At 35.3% G+C, this 20,492-nt stretch overlaps 1 protein-coding gene and 1 long non-coding RNA gene across 3 annotated transcripts in view; one reads left to right on the forward strand and one right to left on the reverse strand.

Moving 5' to 3' along the window:
- LOC105499887 (pregnancy zone protein-like) overlaps positions 1–20,492 on the reverse strand; it is a 49,889-nt gene that overhangs the window by 15,026 nt on the left and 14,371 nt on the right. Inside the window, exons 12-20 of the mRNA XM_011772738.3 lie at positions 19,655–19,882; positions 18,356–18,419; positions 13,075–13,217; positions 10,040–10,189; positions 6,360–6,524; positions 4,389–4,476; positions 1,491–1,626; positions 736–964; positions 105–231 (exon numbers count right to left, since the gene is read on the reverse strand). Of these exons, the coding sequence (XP_011771040.2) occupies positions 105–231; positions 736–964; positions 1,491–1,626; positions 4,389–4,476; positions 6,360–6,524; positions 10,040–10,189; positions 13,075–13,217; positions 18,356–18,419; positions 19,655–19,882 (1,330 nt within the window). The remainder of the gene's footprint in view (positions 1–104; positions 232–735; positions 965–1,490; positions 1,627–4,388; positions 4,477–6,359; positions 6,525–10,039; positions 10,190–13,074; positions 13,218–18,355; positions 18,420–19,654; positions 19,883–20,492) is intronic.
- On the forward strand, positions 188–19,661 carry LOC105499886 (uncharacterized). Of its 2 annotated transcripts, none has more exons than XR_011609379.1 (4): positions 188–311; positions 11,986–12,118; positions 14,727–14,795; positions 17,733–19,661. It is a non-coding gene; the product is annotated as an uncharacterized lncRNA (long non-coding RNA). The 2 variants fall into 2 exon arrangements; XR_003013802.2 differs by having other exon boundaries at positions 14,730–14,795.

Consider the following 20,492-nt stretch of genomic DNA (forward strand, 5'->3'; position numbering starts at 1 on the left):
TTGATTAGTATTAAAGGAGGAGAAAAAGTATGTATTGGGGTCAGTGCAGAAAAAAAATCATCTGAGCACACGAAATGGAATTTGCTAATAGCGTTACTACTCACCCAGTGACTTTGGAGTCACAGTCCAGGACACGGTTTTCCGCCCATTTCTACAGACACAGTGAGATTCTTCATTCTTCTCTGTTGGGACAGCCAGGAAAGCGGAAGAGACTTCTAGCTGCACAATGACCTGTCCCCCCACACCCAAGCACAAGTTTATGAAGGGACGCAGAACAGGATGCATACTGGGGAAGATGCTGTGTGCATCAGGTAAGTGGACTGAGGGACAACGTCCGTCCGTCTGGAGGCGCTGAGAAGCTATGCAAACATGACCAGCTGTATCAGACACTTTGTAGTTTAGGTGTTTGAAACAAGAAAATGGAAAAACTGACAGGAATTAGGATAAATGTTTAGGATTTGGCCTTGTGCCAACAGAAGAAAGAGGTGTTTAGTGAAAAACATGAAGCAACCAGGTGGACATAATGTCTGAATTTAGGAATACATAGATGTAGGAGCCTGAATGAATATAACCTTACCACCTTGGACCTGTCAGGTACCTTTTCTTTTAGTACCAGGTCTGTTCCAAAATTAGGATGTGTCATATGCAGTTCTGATTTCCTGGGTTACCTAGGAGACCTGGTAATGAATGGTGACGATCTTCTATTCTCATTCACTTCCAGAGAAGTGCCCTTACCCGAATGCAAATGGACAAGTAGTTAAACACAGTGGCTTTGAGTGTGAAGGCTTCTCCTCGCACCACAGAATAAGGGAGGGTGAGTTCCAGGAAGAAAGGCTGGAAGGCTTGAAGAGACACGACAGGAGAGAGGCCAAACCCTGTGGTTCCAGACAAGCAGAATGCGCTGGCCATCCACTCCGTGATTGTGTCAGGGACCTGCATCACCAGGTCCCTTACACCTGATGAGCTAGTGAAGGAGCAGAGAAGAGGAGTGTGAGCAAATCTCTCTCTCTTTTTTTTTTTTTTTTTTTTTTTTTAACACAAAGCATGGGTGATCCTAGAACATGATAACTCAGTAACCTAGTGTGGTAAATGCTAAACTTGATCTAAGGGTTGGTGTTCCTGGTAAGGTCTTAAAGTTTTTTTTTGTCCCTACCTCCCTTAGTCCCTCCTTCCCTCCTTCCCTTTCTTTCTTCCTTTTTTCTTTCATTCTTTCCTTCCTTTTGCTGTTTCTTCCAATCTCCCTCCCCTCCCCTTCCCTTTCCTTTATTTAAGAGGGCTGGTAGCATCCTACTTTCTATTATTTATCTATAGACCAAATTAGAAAAAAAAATTAGCATTGTTTAATTATGAGATAAATGAACTATAAACCTAAATATTTACCAGCAAAGAGCAGAACAGAACTAAAAGGATCAGGAATCCAGGATAAAGTCAGTCATACAGCAGGATTCAAACCCTTTCCTAAACTAAATTCCAGGCAACACACAACTTACTCGACTACTACCAAATCCCAGATCCAGGTCTCAGGGAAGTACTTCCGGACTATCTCTTCCACTTGCAATATCTGAGGTTCTTCTTCGACCATTGGGCACATTATTTCTCCTAGGGGTAAGCCTCGCAGACCTGGTCCTGGAAGACAACACACAGGCCTCAGTGTGAACCTCATTTTTTATAATCAATTTCTTATTGCTGCCTTATTTCTCAAGTGGAATAAGGTCATATGCTCACGGAATGTTTATTATTGGAACAATTTAATCTATCAGCTTGTTATTTTGTTCACTTTCCCATAGAAAAGCTAATCCTATTTTTTCTTCAAACAGAATCTAGAGCTAAATATATTTTTCTTTATAAATAAAAACAAATGACCTGTACATGTACCTCCTGAATCTAAAATAAAAGTTGATTAAAAAAAAAAAACAAATGTAGCTCTCTCTAGGATGATTATTCAACTGGTGAAGGGAAGGATAAAGAGTAATTTAATACATCAAATACGCTTTTACACTGAAATTGTGTTCACATGTCTTCTGTTTGCAGTGAGAATCAAACAAGAGGAATGGATATTAGATAAGCAAGATGATTTCAGGAATGATTTTTTGTTTGTTTGTTTCAACATTGAATTAATATGGAGATATAAACAATAAGCAACAGGATTCAGTGGAGTATGTGGTATAGACAATGGGGAGTCAGGAATGAAAAGACAATCAACTTTAGTTAGGCTGGAAAAGACTTAACCAAAGCGGAACCTAAGATGATCATTCATGGATGGGAGGCGGAGGAGAATGGGGAGGCATTCCCAGGAAACGACTGTGCAAACATATACACAAAGGTGGAAGGGTGCTTCACAGGGATAATAAAAATTTACCCTCTAGAGTAGAATGGCTATTTTCAGGATGTGTTTCCCAAAATTATGTAAACAGAAGGTGTAATATATAATAAAACATCATGAAGGCTAAGACAAATAAATAAGATCTGTTAAGGCGGGAGTTAGTTAGCTTGATAAAAAAGAAATTGATATTCCAGAGATCAGAAGCTATATGTATATATAAGATATACATAATCTTAATATATTGTTAATATTATCTTAAATATCTTTATTATAATAGTATTCTATAATATATCTTCTGATCTCTGGGGCATCACTTTCTTAAGATAATTATATATGTGTGTAATGTGTGTAATTATAAATACATATATGATATATATAAAATAATAGAAGTGCTCTTTTAAAACCTTAAATGCAATAATCTTATGAATTCTGGAAGTAGTGACTATGTTTGAGAAATAAGTGACTTGAGAAAAGCAGTGTTTAAGGGCATGTGGGATAGAGGGAGGTAAAGAAAAGCTGGAGGCAAAGAAGGTAAATTAGAATGGTTTTTCAGTAATCTAGCTTTGAAATAATGACAGATAAAGTGATGTAACTGAAAATGAGAAGGAAAAAATGGATAAGCAACAAATACCAAAAGAAAAATTTGCATAGAATATTATAGAATATTTGGGGTCAGAGTGTAATGATGTACTGTGAGTTTTCAGGTTTTCTGAAATCATACCTTTGTTTCCATTGATCTGTTTTCTCTTAGGGTTAAAAAGAAAATACACACTTAGTGAAATGAAAGTGAATTAATCATGCTTTTCAGTTTCTTTTTTTTAAACAAACATGCCATTAAAGGAATCATGATTTTTTTTTCCCTTTTACAATCACAATACCTCAGTGAGTTTGGTGTTGTCATTCTGACTTCAGATTTAAAGAAAATGAGCCTCTGAAAGGTTAAGTGAGTCTGCAAATTTCCAAAGTCACAAAGTCATAGCAGAGAGGAGTGTGATGAAAAATTGTCCCTTTGTTCTTAAAACAGTGTTCTTTTTTCACTATACAGGATTTTTTTTTTTTTTTTCTGGGGAGGAAATATCCTTAATGACTCCTTTGTTTCCAACTAGAACGTTACTCCTTGCCTTCCCAGACAATGAATCTGCTGTATTAAAATGTGTTTATTCCTTTTTTTTTTTTTTTTTTAACACTTTTTACTGCCATCCTCATTTTTTATTACAAAGTAAATTGGGTAGACATTCAAGCACGCAGAGAAAATTTTCTCTATGTCTGATGGCAGTAGAAAAGAATTTTGAGTTAGGCCCTTTTCAACTTTTCCTCATTTCCAGGTATACTTGAAACACACAAAGAGACTATGCAGAGGTAGTGTATCTGCCAAAAGTTGCATTACTCTCTTTTTGCTCAATATTACATAAATCACTTCACTTTCCATAAGAACATATGACAGAGACAGTTAATATGCACATGAGCCTTCCCATTTCTCAGCCTCTTTTGCATTTAGGGCAGGAACATGGGCGGAAGTGATGTAAACCATTCCTACTCCTGGCTTTAAGAGTCACATGCAACCTGCTTCCCCATAGGTATGACCCTGAAAGCCACGTTGGCGATGGCAGAGTCACCAGAGGAAGGTAGACTGGTTCTCTCTGACTCACTGTTTGGTACGGAGCTGTTCTGGAGAGCGTCTGAACTCACAAGTAGATTTTGTATGAGCAAAAACCAAACTATTATATGCTTACCCACTGAGATGTGGGAGTTTGTTTGATACTGCCATTTAATCTAATTCTGACTAATTCAGGTATCGAATCCACCATGGATAAGGAAGATCTAAAATGGCAAGACTATTAAAAGCAAAAACAAAAAGGTAGTTGATTTTGATGTCAAAGAGAAAATAACAATAATTGCTTAAAAATCCTCTATTTGAGGAAAAAATATTATTTGGGGCTAACTTACCAAGAAGTTGCTGCAGTTTCAAGATCCAATACTTAGAAAAATAGCTTTTCACCTTAAACCAACCCAATAAAGCACAATTTTTCTTCTATTTTGTCAGACAAATAAATCGCACCCTTACCTCCTATTATGCTGGCACGCAATCTTCGTGGTAGACACAAAGGTGGCTTATGGATTTTTGAGTTGGTAAAAATATCTAATCCTATGGCCTGAAAAAAATTAATTGTTAAAGTATAGTGGCAATCCAATCTTGAGACTCTAAGTAATTGCTTGAATTTGTATTGTACTTTCACTATTATGTTACATATAGCTCATAGGCTCATCATGAAAATTACACATAATGAAGACAGCTATTTATAAATACAAAAACAGAGTCAGAGGAGGTCAAGTTCATTAAGCTATTGAGTGAACAGGAGTGGGAATTCAAACCTATTTCTGATTCTTATTTTTAAATATTGTCTGGTATACGCTAATGCTCCTTAATTTTTTTTTGCATCCTTAAAACTGAGTATTTTAGACTTCTTTTTCTGCATGAAACAAATATCCGTGTCTATGTATGCATCTAGAGAGCTCTCCTTATGGCTTTATTGCAGAGAGAATTTTTTTGCTTATTTCTTGTCATTTTAAATGGAAGGTTTGCATATTGGAGGTTGTTCTTTACAATCTTAGTAAACTCTGTTTTGGTTTTACCAGAAGATGTGGCTTTTCCTGAATATCTATGCTTAACTCATTTCTGTTGTCCTTTCCTCTTTTTTATCAGTTTCTTTTAATTGTCTCAAATGTCTGCATCTAAAACCCACATTCAGATGCCCACAGTTGTCTACAGTCCACCCGTTTCCGTCTTCCCCCTTCTTCAACATTAGTCACAGATAAATATTATTTGCTGTTTTATCTCAGAGTATGTGGGAAACTGTGGGACTTTTGAGCACAGTTGTCAATGGGGGTTGCGTACGCAACAGAAAGAAATAAACCAGAAATAAATGTTTAGAGATTAAACAGCTAGTTAATAAACCAAGAAGTATTCTTTTCATCCTTCTACCATCTGATTTATGATTCCACAAGGTCCAGAAGAGAGAGATTTAAATGGCTTTCAGCTAAGCTGTAGGCCTCTATCAGATGAATGACATATTTTCCTGATGGTATGATGAAAGTTTTTAGTGCTTTTTGATAGTGATAAGATTTAATTTCACAACCTGAATAATTCTGCTCAGTTAATACTAAATAATTACATTTTTAAGACATCTTGACATTTCTAATACAAGTTTTGTCAATCTTTTCTTAATGAAAGACAACTTTAAGTTTTCCTGGAATTTTATTAACCTGTGAAGACTAAAGTTTTTCACTTTATGTATTCAATCCTGTATTCATTCAACAAGCTTTTTTTGTTTTTTTCTGAGACGGACTTTCGCTCTGTCGCCCAGGCTGGAGTGCAGTGTTGCAATCTCGGCTCACTGCCAGCTCTGCCTCCCGGGTTCACGCCACTCTCCTGCCTCAGTCTCTCAAGTGCCTGGGACTACAGGCGCCCACCATCGCGCCCGGATAATTTTCTTTTGTATTTGTAGTACAGATGGAGTTTCACCGTGTTAGCCAGGATGGTCTCGATCTCCTGACCTCGTGATCTGCCTGCCTCGGCCTCCCAAAGGATTACAGGTGTGAGCCACAGCGCCTGGACTCATTCAGCAAGTGTTTGTTGTGCAAATGACTGAGATGGTGGCCACCAACAAGGTGCTTACCTTTTCAAGAGTGTCCGACACATTGTGGAAAATATTTTGTTTTGGTTTTCTCACATATTGGAATCCCCAAGAGCCCCGAGAGGGGAATATGATGGTGGTAAGCAGCTTTGGGATCCATTTGGTTAAGGATTGGGGCCTAAAAGTAAACCACTTGCTGTTTAAGGTGGTAGAGAAATTCATGTGTGAACATCTGTATGTCCACAAAGTTCTCTGTCTCTGAGATTTCAATATTTTTCTGTTAGTTATCATTCTGTTAGAGGGAGGGGAGAAAAGATCCTAGAGCTTAGAAGTCCATTGTTTCTCCATCTAAACAGAGAGGTAGAAATCAATTTTTGTTACGCTTTAGGAAAAAAAATTACCATGAAGGTACTGTAAATGTCATCGCCCTCCAAGACTTGCTTTGGTGTGGAAGTGATTCCTCTGTGAGTTGTGTCTTTTGCAATGTTGCACTTTTCATCATATTCATCCGCAGGACCTCCAACTCTAAAGGTAAATGGACTCTTCACTGGTAGCAAGTTATAGACCTGCAACATTGAGAGAACAAAGAAAATCTCTTTCTTTTAAACAAATTTTAAAATGTGATAATGTCCCACAGGCGATTTAAAAGATTATGGTGTTTATTCAACATGCCCATGAAAAGCAACACAGAGAATCATGGAGTGATATCAAAGGTCATGGATTCTAATTCTTTGGTTGTGCAAAAGAAAGTAATATATAGAGTGATGAAACGAATTGATCAAAATCTCAAAATTCATTTTGGTTGAGTAAAAATAAAACAGTCTCTATTTCCCAGGGGAAAAAAAAATGCCTACTTGTAAAAGAAAGTAGAAAATATGGACGTCAGAGCCACGTAATGAAAAAATAAAAACCACTCACAGTCCCCTCACCTAAAATAATCCTGTACATACTTGATTCATTTCCTTTTTCCGTTTCATATGATTAAGGCTGTGTCAAGTTTTCTTTTTAGTCTACCATATTAGGACCAAGTTTAGCTTAAGAAAAATCCAGGTGCAAGGGACAACTGAGAAATAATTCAATTCCACTTTGGTTTTGCCCAGAGCCTAGTGTAAGGCCACCTGCTAGGTATACACTGTTCAGGCCATTAAACACACCTGCAGACCTTCTAATGTGGCTTCTGTCACTTGTCATCTGTGCTACTGTAATAACTTAGTAACTGTTCTTGTGCTTTCATTCTTGCTCCCAGACTCTTAGCAGCAAATATGATCTTTTTAGTAGATTCATCTCAATTGTCCTCTCTCCTGTGTAAATTTCCTTATTGATTTACCATTGCATTTACTATCAACTCCAAACTCCACACCAAGTAAACAGAGCCTGCCATGATCTTCCTAGTTTTTCATCCTACCTGCAGCCTCTATCATCCTCCCCTCTCACTGTTACATAGTAGGTGATTACCTTTTCCTTTTCAGTACACTCCAAATTCATTCTGACTCAAAATCTTTGGCATGCAGCTTCCATTTTTTGTAAACTTGGTCTGTCCTCTCCACTATTCTCCAATGTAAAATTTTCAAAATTACTCAACTATTTCAAAAATTTCTCAGCACCTTTATTCTTGATGTCAATACTCTGTTTATTCTTTTCATAGTATTTATAAAAATCTGGAATTATATATTTATATGTTTTTGTTGCTTGCTTATTTGTTTTCATATCTTACAATCAAAATTGTAAAAGACCAAATCTGGATTGTCCATCATTAATAATCCTGGTCTCAAAACAAAGTCCATCTTATAGTCAAGATGCAGTAAATATTTCTTAAATAAATAAGTGAACCATGAAGCCAATAAAATATAGGGTTATTCTGAAATTGCTTCATTGCAAGAGACATTTTTAAAGACAACATGGAACGGAAACTCTCTTTTGTCCACACTTAAAACCAGGGAGTGAGTGTCTGGATTTTAAGAAAAGCATAAAATTTTTGCATAATTTATTGAAATTATATTAGTGGTGGGTTAGGAAGTGGATTTAAAAGAAAAGAAATTAGAATCGAATTCCTCCTTTAAAACGCATTGTTTTTATCATCAATTTCTTATTATTACCTTATTTCTCAAGTGGAATAGGTCATATGCTCAGGGAATGTTTATTATTGGAACAATTTAACCGACCAGTTTGTTATTTTGTTCACTTTCCTGTAGAAACGCTAACCCTATTTTTAATATATCCTAGTTGTGTTTTCTTCATTCATGATATTAAATTAATAATACCCTTCTCAAATAATTATTATTTATTTGCTCACTCATTAAAAATGTTTCAATCATCCATTGTACGTAAGATTCTGTGCTAGGCAAGATGATAGAGTCAAGACCTATCAGTATGTGTTTTCAAGAGACCCATCTCATGTGCAAAGACACACATAGGCTAAAAATAAAGGAGTGGTGGAAAATTTACCAAACAAAGAGAAAACAGAAAAAAGCAGAGGTCATAATCCTAGTTTCTAATAAAACAAAGTTTAAACCAACAAAGATGAAAAAAGACAAGGGCATTACATAATGGTAAAGGGTTCAATTCAACAAGAAGAGCTAACTACCTAAATATATATGCATCCAATACAGGAGCACCTAGTTTCATAAAGCAAGTTCTTAGAGAATTACAAAGAGACTTAGACTCCCACACAATAATATGGGAGAGTTTAACACTCCACTGACAATATTAGACAGATCATCAAGACAGAAAATTAACAAAGATATTCAGGACCTGAACTCAGCTCTGGATCAAGTGGACCTGATAGATATCTACAGAACTCTCCATCAAAAAACTTCTTCGTTTCTGCCTTAATTTCATTATTTACCCAGGAGTCATTCAGAAGCAGATTATTCAATTTGCATGTAATTGTGTGGTTTTGAGTGAGTTTCTTAATCTTGAGTTCTAATTTGATTGCGCTGTGGTCTGAGAGACTGTTTGTTATTATTTCAGTTCTTTTGCATTTGCTGAGGAAGGTTTTACTTCCAATTATGTGATCAAGTTTAGAGTAAGTGCTATGTGGTGATGAGAAGAACTGAAATCATAACAGTCTTTCACCATTTCACACCAGTCAGAATGGTGTTTATTAAAAAGTCAAGAAACAACAGATGGGGGTGAGGTTGGAGAGAAAAAGGCACACTTTTACAAAGTTGGTGGGAATGCAAATTAGTTCAACCACTGTGGAAGACAGTGTGGCGATTCCTCAAAGATCTAGAAGCAGAAATACCATTTGATCCAGCAATCTCATTACTGGGTATATACCCAAAGGAATAGAAATCATTCTATTATAAATGTTCATTGCAGCACTATTCACAATAGCAAAGACATGGAATCAACCTAAATGCCCATCAATGATAGACTGGATAAAGAAAATGAGGTACATATACACCATGGAATACTCTGCAGTCATAAAAAATGAGATCATGTTCTTTGCAGGGACATGGATGGAGCTGGAAGCCATTATCCTCAGCAAACTAACGCTGGAACGGAAAATCAAACACTGAATGTTCTCACTTATAAGTGGGAGCTGAATGCTGAGAACACATTAATACATGGCATGGAACAACCCACATTGGGGCCTGTTGGGGTAGGAGCAGGGGGAGGGACAGCATCAAGAAGAATAGCTAATGGATGCTGGGCTTAATACCTACGTATTATCTTTGTTCACTGATGACATGATCCTATATCTAGAAAACCCCTAGATAGGTGATGGGTTGATCTGTGCAGCAAATCACCATGGCAAATGTTTACCTATGTAACAAACCTGTACATCTGGCACATGTGCCCCAGAACTTAAAATAAAAGTTAAAAAAAAAGATTCTGTGCCAGGCATAGCACAGATTGTTTTGGCAAGCAAGATTGCTCCCTCAATGAGAATATAACAGAGAATACAATGAGATAAAGTATGTAAAGTACTTTATGCAATTTCTGCTTGTTGTGGAACTACATCATGCCTCTTACTCTGAAGAACTTGTTTTTTGCAAACATTTTTGGAACTTTAACTTCCAAAAATGATCTTATCATGTGAGCATTTCATGATCTCCAAGGCTGGAATGGGACTCACGGATTGAGGTGAGAGCTCAGCTTCCGGCTTCAGGAGCAGCACACTCTGGTCTACAGCACGGAGGGCACAGAGGGAGAGGGGCGTGGCTGTCACTTTCAGGTGGGTGTTTGAGGCTGGCAGGCTCTGAGCTGAGGAGAATCTCAAAGTTACCTGTAGAGAGGATATGATTAAAGCAGACACTTTTATAATTATTACAGTAACCAGCCTTCCTTCTACTCCAGGCTGAGGGTAGTCTTTTCTATACTTCCTTTCTCTTTATTCATCTTAGAGCAGGATTAAGAGATGAACAGCCTAGCAACTACCAATTCAGTGTCTCTGGAACAACCTGGAAATGTGATGTCAGTTAACTCAGGTTTTTCTATTCCTTACATAACTGGTGAAATATCAATTGACTTTAATCATATAGAAATAAAACGCTGCATTGAACTGAAAACACACGTACAAGAAAGACGCATACCTTGCTATCACTGACCTATCTCTGTGCAGTGTTTTTGTGATGACTGTGTGTCATTTGCATGGTGATGTGAAAATCACATTTCACCCCTGAGACCAGTCAACAAAAGTCTCCTCCAGTTGGCAGTCTCAAGTCACCTGAAATTCTAAAGCAGTGTGGGACTGCGCATCATGATTGGGGATTTATTGGTCCATTTAATAAAATAAATATCTAATATACAGCCTAAGAGTTAATTGGTTCAGGCAATTTAAACAATGGTGAATAAAGAACAACAAGAAATTGTGCAGAATTTTCCCAAAGATTTGATTCTACTCTGGCCAAAAAAATTAATTGGCAAGTAAATCTATTAGTTCCTTCTGTTGATATAGACATTTCTTGAGTAGAATCTGAGTTATACAGTAGTAGCATCAGGTAACTTCCTCGACTCTTGGACTGAAAACTGATTTGTATTGGAATGAAATATCAATATGTTTAGCTAAATACCATCTGACTTAGGTTGCTAAATTTCACTATGACAATCCAGCTTTGTGGTCTACTGAATTAATACAGCAGTTTGGAATCACTTATCAGAAGACATATATAAGAAAAATCAGTGACTATTTATCTTCAAGATGCAGTAGTATTCATCTTTCTAATTCAATATACTATGAAAACATTGCTTATGGAGAATCTCTTTGAAATATATTTGTTATTTTTAGAAAATTTAAGTTCATTAAAATATGTTAGTGACTGTCCATGTCAAAAGAACAAGTAATTTAGGATTATAATAAACTAAAAACACTATTAACAAGAAGTGGACATGTTAGAAAATAGAAAATGTTGTACTGATATGAAATGTAACTTTAAGGCATATTTCAAAGCAATCTGTACCTCATATATTATATTATTACCAATGTTATTCTTAAGGAATAATTATATCCAGTTGAGTATAACAAATGATTCCAACTATTACATAATATTTAATGTGTACACTAAATCTGTTGTTTTTAAGTGAAGAAATAAGTATATGAAGTTTGAATAGAAAACTATTTTTCTCTGTTTCAGCGAAGATTGAAAAAATTTTTAAATGTATCATTTTGCAAGGATGCATGTCTGACTTGGGATCTTTCCTCACATCCTCAGTGCACTATTTATTTGTTCACCATCCCACCAAGATGTCTCATTTTTAGGGTGCTTAATTTGTAATTTTAATAGATCTACTGTTTTTCTAATTTTTGTGGTAGTCAACTTTCTTCTGAATCTTCTTATGAATCTTTGTTCATGTTATTTTTTACAGCGGATCTTCAGTTACAATCAATGATGATTTAAAAGGTATTTAACATGAAGTGATTGAGTGTAATGTCCATGGGCTTTTGCTTCTATGGTGAAGTTGTATACTGTTGCACAGGGACTGTCATAGGTTTTGCAAAATCAGAAGTGTTTTTCAGACTGGAGTCCAGGGAGAAAGTCTTTTTCTGCCAATTCTGTTTTATAATACTTCTCTCATTTCCAGAGTGTGAAGAGGATGCTGACCCACCCAAAAGAGACCCCACAGAGAGAACGAATAAGATGTGCTGAAAGCCGGAGCATAACTTGGCCATTCCGAGATTTAACAACCAACTAACTACCCATCATTAACAGTAAAGGTACTGAAGCATGAAGGAGTCTCTTCCCAGTGGGTATGAAACACACAGAAATGCAAACAGAACAGACACTATGCTTCTTGGACACATCATCCAGGTTTAATAGCACTCTTTAGTAAGGTGGAATTAAAGGTTTACATCAGAATCCACTGTGTATTTTTCTTATTTCACTGTATATTTAAAACAAGATAACCTAAATATAGGTCTCAGGGCAGAAATGTTCACTTGCTATAAACACATTTTGTTGTAATCTCCACAAAGCCCATGTTAAAAAAAAAAAAATTCCTTCCAGGTTTATTTGAAAACAGGCATTTGAAGTAGGCAGCTCTTATCTGATCGCTAACGTTAGGATTATGCTGCCAGAGTAGTGAAAATCAGATAAACAGCACCAAATTCTGTTGGAATAAAGCATACTCGTATCTCAGTGAGCTTCACATGGCAGCTCTGCATTCCTTAAATAAAAAATATGCCATTTGAACCTATGTTACATTTTTGTGCTACCATTATTTTTAAAGTGTCCAGGCTGTTTCTCATCTGTTCTATATTATCAAGCTGAGTTTAAACTCATGACAACTTACTGGTGTCTGTAGCGGTACATGGAAGTGTGCCAGTGTCTGATGGGGTACAATTGGCACAGCCTTATGAGGCATCATTTTTAATCGAAAATATTAGCAACAAAAGATTTTAAAATTAAAACTATTAAAGGTTTATAGATGACTTGATTCTAAAATTCATATGAATTTTATAACAAAACAAGAGACTTTTAAAAAACTGTGTTTATGATTGCCTATTTTGGATGTCAGCACTAGACCTCTCAGTGTGACATCACTCTCCGCCTTTAGAAGTAGTTGGGAGAAATGTTTTAGGAGCACCGTATGGCTATCTTCCTTATTACCTTCTTTTCCACACATCACCATGGGAGAAGAATAAAAGGACTAGTCTTAAACAAAACAACCCACCTTGTTGGCAAAACAATTTTCAATCTCAAGCTTGTCGGCGTCTGCAACAATTTCTCCATTAGGTAAAACAGTGTAAACAAGCAGGTGAGCACGAGGAGCGGAGTCTGATTCCACTCGAAAGGAGAAGGAAAACACCCCTTTCACTGGAGAATTGAAAAAGAAGAACAAGTCCAGTATCATACATTAGCAACAGAATTATCTTTTTTTTTTTTTTTTTTTTTTTTTTTTTTTTTTTTTGAGACGGAGTCTCGCTCTGTCGCCCAGGCTGGAGTGCAGTGGCCGGGTTCACTGCAAGCTCCGCCTCCCGGGTTTACGCCCTTCTCCTGCCTCAGCCTCCCGAGTAGGTGGGACTACAGACGCTGCCACCTCGCCCGGCTAGTTTTTTGTATTTTTTTTTTAGTAGAGACGGGGTTTCACCGTGTTAGCCAGGATGGTCTCGATCTCCTGACCTCGTGATCCGCCCATCTCGGCCTCCCAAAGTGCTGGGATTACAGGCTTGAGCCACCGTGCCCGGCCAGCAACAGAATTATCAATTTTATTTTTTAAAAAGGCATTTCCAACTATGGACTTTATTTACATTTGGAGCACACTGAAGTAAGAAAAGACCTGCATTTATACCACTGTGCAGGTAGTAGTGTTCAATAAATATATGCTGAGCTAATGACGTTTTCCCTTAAAATGACATTTCCCTAATCCTTAACATGAGCTAATGACAGTTTTCCTATATCAGGTTTAATTGTTCATTTCCTCTGCTTAAGAAGCAAAAAGACATTTAATACATGTCTCTATTTCTAAATTGAAATATATTATTCAGAAAGCAGTCAAGAGAGAAGAAAGAGAACTTCTAGACACTTTTGGTTATAATTCTTGTGTGTGTAAGGGCAACATAAAGAAGGCAACACGGTCTTTTCCTTCAGGTCATTTATAATACAGCAGGGATACAGACACAAATCACATAAAAAGCCTTGTGAGCCTTTGATTTTTATAATAGAATTCTATGTGTTCATCTTAGTGGTTGTCCTCTGTGTGAACTACATAGTGCTTATGTAACCTTCCACTTGATTTTTTTCATAAATGTTCTAAGTTTGATCTTTGTAGCATAAAATTATTCTTTAAAAATTGTACCCTTCCCATATCTATAAAAGATTTGAGGGCAGCTTTCATGAAAATACAGAGGAACAGCACAGTCAAAATTTGAAACAGTAAGATGAAAGCCGAATGAACGTGGAATTCTGGAGCAGGGTTAAACATTTCAGGAGTTAATTTTATTAGGAAGCTGCAACAAAGTGGTTATTATACTAGAGTACTTAAATTTTTCATTGAGTTTCCGAAATGTCAAAGTCAAAACAACCATTTACGTAGCTGTCATTAAATAAAATGAAGTATATTTTTTCTTAGAGAGACACTTCTTCTCCCCACCCCACCACCTTAGGACTCAATCCATACAGGATTTAAACTCCACTGCAGAAACAAACTTTGAAGATATTGCTTTGTTAGGCAGTAACTTTTTCTTATGTTATTAGAGACAACCTTACCTGCTCTAAAAAAATCAATACGATGTCCAATAACATAAAGTCAAGGATTAAATGGAAATTTAGAGTCAATGTTTCATATTTGAATGAATGTATTCAAATTTTGTGTTTTATTTCAAGCAGAAAGAAAACAATCAGTAAGAGATTATATAGACCTAAGAGATGTTACAGACCTAAGAAGAACCTATGGTGAGTGGGGTCTTAGAGTGTGGGTATTACATCCTTATCATGACCTTAGAAGCCTCTTTCTGACTCAAAAAGACTGAGAGAAATTCTATGAAAAAAGGATTTTCATCTAGAAGTAGAGTTACAGGAAATTTATTAAGAGGCTAATCTGGAGCTCAAAAAATTACAAACAAACATTAATATTTTTAAATCATACTTAAATTCATAATTAATTAAAAAGGTATTTTAGGCTGGGTGTGGTGGCTCAGGCCTGTAATCCCAGCACTTTGGGAGGCTGAGGCGGGTGGATCACAAGGTCAGGAGATCAAGACCATCCTGGCTAACACGGTGAAACCCCGTCTCTACTAAAAATGCAAAAAATTAGCCGGGCGTGGTGGCGGGCACCTGTAGTCCCCACTACTCAGGAGGCTGAGGCAGGAGAATGGCGTGAACCTGGGAGGCAGAGCTTGCAGTGAGCCGAGATGGCGCCACTGCACTCCAGCCTGGGCCACAGAGCGAGATTCCATTTCGAAAAAAAAAAAAAAAATTATTTCAATTAAACTTTATGTGACTATTTAAAGGAAAAGTTGTAAATAGTTGAGTTAGGTGACTAATTAAAAATCAATTTTTATTTGAAAATTTATTTGAGCTCTGTTAATAAAAGTTGCTTCAGTCAGTGATAGCTCCTAAATATTCAATTTTGTTTCAAAATTTGAAACAAACAAAAAGAAGTCTATTATTTCTTTATGAGATTTAACTTGGGGACAACAGGTAACAGGTAAATAGGCCAGCTGTACTTATCTTTTGTAAAAAATATATATTTTTACTTATCTTTTTAAGAAATGTTAAGCATTCTTCCTAGGATAACAGGAATTAAAAGATATTTGTGATTCAAGGAAATAAAGAAGAAAAGTATGATCTAAGATAGAGAAATACTATTAACCCAGTTGACCTCAATGACATTCAGAGAACACTCCACTTAACAGCAGCAGAATACGCATTCTAACATTTACCAAGATAGACCATATTTTCTGAGCTATAAAATATCTCCATAAATTTAAAAGAATTAAAGTCATACAATCATAATGTCATTAAATTAGAAATCAGTAACAGAAAGATCTCTAAAATATCTCCCATTTAGAAACTAAATAACACACTTCTGAATAACTCATCATTCAAAGAAGAAATAAAAAAGGAAAGTAGAAAATACTTTGAACTGATTCAAAATGAAAGTATCACGTGTAAATATTATGGGATGCAACTAAAGCATTATTAACAGGAAAATGTGTAACACTAAACCCTTGTATTGGAAAAGAAGACAGGTCTCAATCAATGACTCCGGCATCCTCATGAAGATAGTACAAAAAGAAAACTAAATTAAAATCAATCTTTTACTGATAAAGATCAGTGGATACCAATGACATAAAAATAAAAAAAAAAACCAGAGAGAAAATCAATTAAACAAAAAACTAGCTGTTTGAAATGATCAGTACAGTTGAGAAGCTTCTAGCCAAACTGATCAAAAGAAGACATAAATTATAAGTATCTTGAATGAAAGAGGTTCTATCACTATAGAAATTCAGATATTTTAAAACTATAAAAGAATATTATGGACTATTTTATGTAAATAAATTAGACAGTTTAGAAAAATAGACAAAATTTTAAATGACATACACAACCAAAAATTTACTAAAGTAGTTGCAAACTTAAATTGCACTTCATTAAAGAAAATAAATTTGTATTTAAAATCTTCTCACGAAGAAAATTCTATGTCCAGATGGCTTCACTGGTAAATTCAACAAAATATTTAAGAAAAAGAAATACCAAATATTAATGAATTCAGATATTTAGGGAGAAATCTTTAAAGAAAAGTGTTAAAGGGTCAGTCTGGTTTCTTCTTCCTGCTTATAACAAAACCGGAGAGGAGAAAAATAAATTGAATGAGGAATTAGTCATCAAAAATGAACTAGGACTTGATAATTTGGAAATTTCTCAGCTTATCTAGATTGCAAAAATCGGTAAAATTAAGACATTCACTGTCAAGAAATTGTGCTCTAGAAAAAAAGCTATGATGTGATTGGACCAACTTTTGCTAAAGATTTTATTTGCAGATAAAATGTCAGAGTAATTTAATCACAAAAAAGGGCTCTTCGAAGTGCATGACTCTTAGATACCCTTACCCATCTCAACAAAAGCCAAAAGTGAAGATAGAATTATCCAGCAAATGTCAACGAAGAGGCTTTTTGTTTAACGGAATGAATCTCTGTGACACACAGGAGACCTACATGGTTCTTGAAAAGTTTGTACTAATAGAAACATGGTCAGCTTCAACTGAAAAGGACAGAGAGAGTACAGAATAAAAGAATGTCAGACCTCTCAAATTATGCAAGCAGGAAACAAGGTCTGATAAAGCAATTCAGCTGCAAACGCATCCTTCATGAAAAAGGGCGAATGATTCCATGAATGGATTCTTGAGCCCAGAGGATAGAGAAATGAACTAAAGAGGATTATTCCCAGGTGTTAAAACTACGCTGTTTTCCCAGCCAGATTTCAGCACTTCTTAGGACTAATGACTCTTTTTGCCCTAGGATGGATTATGTCCAGGACCTCATTAACACCTAATTTAGATGATTGAGATGTTGAGATTTGGAACTTTTGAGCTGATGAGACTGTGAGCTTTTAATCTTGTGTTAATGCTGTAATGGATTGAGGCTTCTACCGGTGATGGATAGAGTGAATGCACTTTGCATGAGGGATGAATGTGAATCTCTGGGGCCAATGGGAAGATTGTGGTAAATAGAATAACGGCCCCTGAAGCTATTCAATTTCCAATACTTCTGCATGTGTTACTTTATATGGCAAAAGGGCCTTTGCAGAAGTGATTCAATTAAGGATCTTGAGGTGTGAAGTTTATTCTGGATTATCCAAGTAGGCCCAATGTAATCACAAGGATCTTTCTAGGAGGAAGACAGGAAGGTGAGAGAGATTTGAAGATGGTATGTGGCTGAATTTGAAGATAGAGAAAGGAACCACAAGCCAAAGAATGCAAGAGGTCTCTAGAAGCTGGAAAAGGCAAGGAAACAGTCCGCCCTCAAGCTCCAGTCCTGACACCTTGAGTTTAGCCTAGTGAGACTTCTGACCTCCAGAACTAGAAGACAGAAGTGGTATTTTAAGGCACTAAAACAAAGAATTAGAAGTGTTGTTTTAAGCCCATAAATTTGTGGTAATCTATTTCAGTAGTCATAGGCAATGCATATGCAAGCACACAAAGTAAAATTTTTCTGTGGTTATTTTCCATATTTTTCAATTATTTTCTGCCTTCTAAAGACATTTAAGACATAAAATGAATATATATTAGTTTAGGAATAAAATTTAAAATGTAGAAATGCTATATAAAAGAAGAAAAAATTTTAATTGGGCTAAAGCGAACCCAGTATGTCATCCTATTACATCAGCTTCTTCATCTTTGGATGAAGAGGTTGATGACTGTTTCTTCTAATGTGAAAATCGCTCCAAATTGCTAAATTGTTCAGAATTTGACAAGATGAGGGAGGAAAGAAAAAGGAAATCTTGAAAATACTTACTGTTTCCCTGTTCAATGGATAATACGTGGCTTCCTGATTGGGAGATTTTTCCTCTTGCTTTAATCTGAAGACAGAGGGAAATATATTCATTATTATTTAAAAGAATACATTTTAACCTAACTTTAAAACATTCATGACATATGGGTGAATCATAACCTTATTACCCCAACCTAGAAGTCATTTTGATCACTAAACTTCCTTTTCAATATCTTCATATATGTGTCTTTACATACTTTAAATAAAAATATATAATTTTATGATGTTTTACTATTTTATCTAATATTTATCACTCCTAATATATTATATGTAAATATGTAAACAAAATTTATGTATTTTTTCAACAAACATTTCAAACATCTACCTTATGCAAAGCAATATATAGTGAAGGCAGATATTAACTATGCATAACTATTCTCTATTATTGCCCCTATTTTTTAAAAAAACTAAATGTATGCGCATTCTCTATATGCCAGGAACTGAACTAAGTAATTTACTGTTAATTTAATTGTTTAATTTACACTATAATTCTATGAAGTAGGTATTAATATTATTTCCAGGACTAAAGTGAGATGACTGACATTTGCCTTTCCAGATGAAATTAGGTAAATTATCCAAGGTCATATATCTAGGAAGCAATAAATCTAGGAAATTCAAATGTATTGTTAATTTTTCTAATTATTTTATGGAATTAAGAAAATGTTATTGATAGTTAATGCTCTTATACAGAATTCCCTATATTTAACTTTTTCTTCTTAAAATGACTTATTTGATTAACTATTAGCCTTGGATATTTTAAATTTGGGGGCATTCATGGGAATATTGGCCTCAAAAGTATCACTCCAATTTATAATCTGCCTGTTAATGTACCTTTTCCTTGCAATCACACCAGTCATGAACTTTGTAAAATAATTACAATTGAATATTTTTCCAGAAGATTGTTTATAAGTTTTATTTCCTTTTGAAGTAGTTCATGGCTCTTAGCCTTTGCTTATTTATCTACTGAGTTCTAAGAAAAAATTTTCTCTTTGACTAAAAACATTTTATCCTAGGCTGTTTCCTCTCCTGCTCAACAAATTGCCATTGGAACTCTGCAAGGAAAAATTCTAAAAGTTTCAGTGGTGACCAGAGCGTAAATGAGAAATTAAAGCATTAATATTTGTTAGGAAGTCACTTCTCTTTGAGCATAAAAACAACAAAAAATATATTATTGTTATCTTGCAAATGGCATTACTTAGACAGGAACCCAGCAATTTTGGAGTCTATACAATTAGAAAGAGCTACAGTGGCTCTTATTCTTACCAAATAGTAGAAGGTTAATTCTTTTTCATCCTTGACAATCTGTTTATTCAGGATATAGTGTACTTGAATCTCCTGGGTTTGTCCACAGGTCAAAGTACCAATAGTAGGTTTGAGGTGAATATAACTCTTGCTTGGGGAAAAAAAATGCTTTGCGGTATGAGATGCTTGCTTATGAAATTCAGCAAGCCACCAGTTATCAAAAGAACTGTTACTCTCTTTGTATTTGACCTAATGGAAGAATAAATAAGCTGTTTTATATATATCTATTATATATATGATTGCAAAAATACATAAAACTATGTATATTATATGTATTTATTTTTATGTATATACATAAAGCAATATAATAAAAGCCATATAAGAAGGCTGCTTTCTTAAATATAGCATAATCTATAAACTGCTTCCCCTTGAGATCATTTAAGCTTATGCTGTACTGATTTAGTAGATGGTATTCATTCATAAACAAGGTCAATTACTTTTTCTTAACACGCTATGGCTGCAAATTGCATAAGAACATATGAATATTCAACACAGAACAAAAATAGTAGTATGCCAAAGAAACCAAACAAGATCTTACTTGTATTAGAATCATAAAAATATTCAATTTTTCAAAGGAATATCAAGATGATCTATTCAATGTCTCTTGAACCTAAATCATATTGTCAACAGAGTTTACCTACAAGTAAAAGATTTCTGGCAGACTTTTCCGTTTTTATAATTTAGGTCTCCATGTTGTTTAATTTACATTTTACTCTTTATCACTTTTTTTTTTTTAAACTCCGAGAGTTCACGTGCTTCTCAAATATCTTTAAATTATCCTGGCCACAATAATCTCTAT

Source organism: Macaca nemestrina, chromosome 10 (assembly GCF_043159975.1).
Source record: "Macaca nemestrina isolate mMacNem1 chromosome 10, mMacNem.hap1, whole genome shotgun sequence".
NCBI classification, from domain to species: Eukaryota; Metazoa; Chordata; class Mammalia; order Primates; family Cercopithecidae; genus Macaca; species Macaca nemestrina.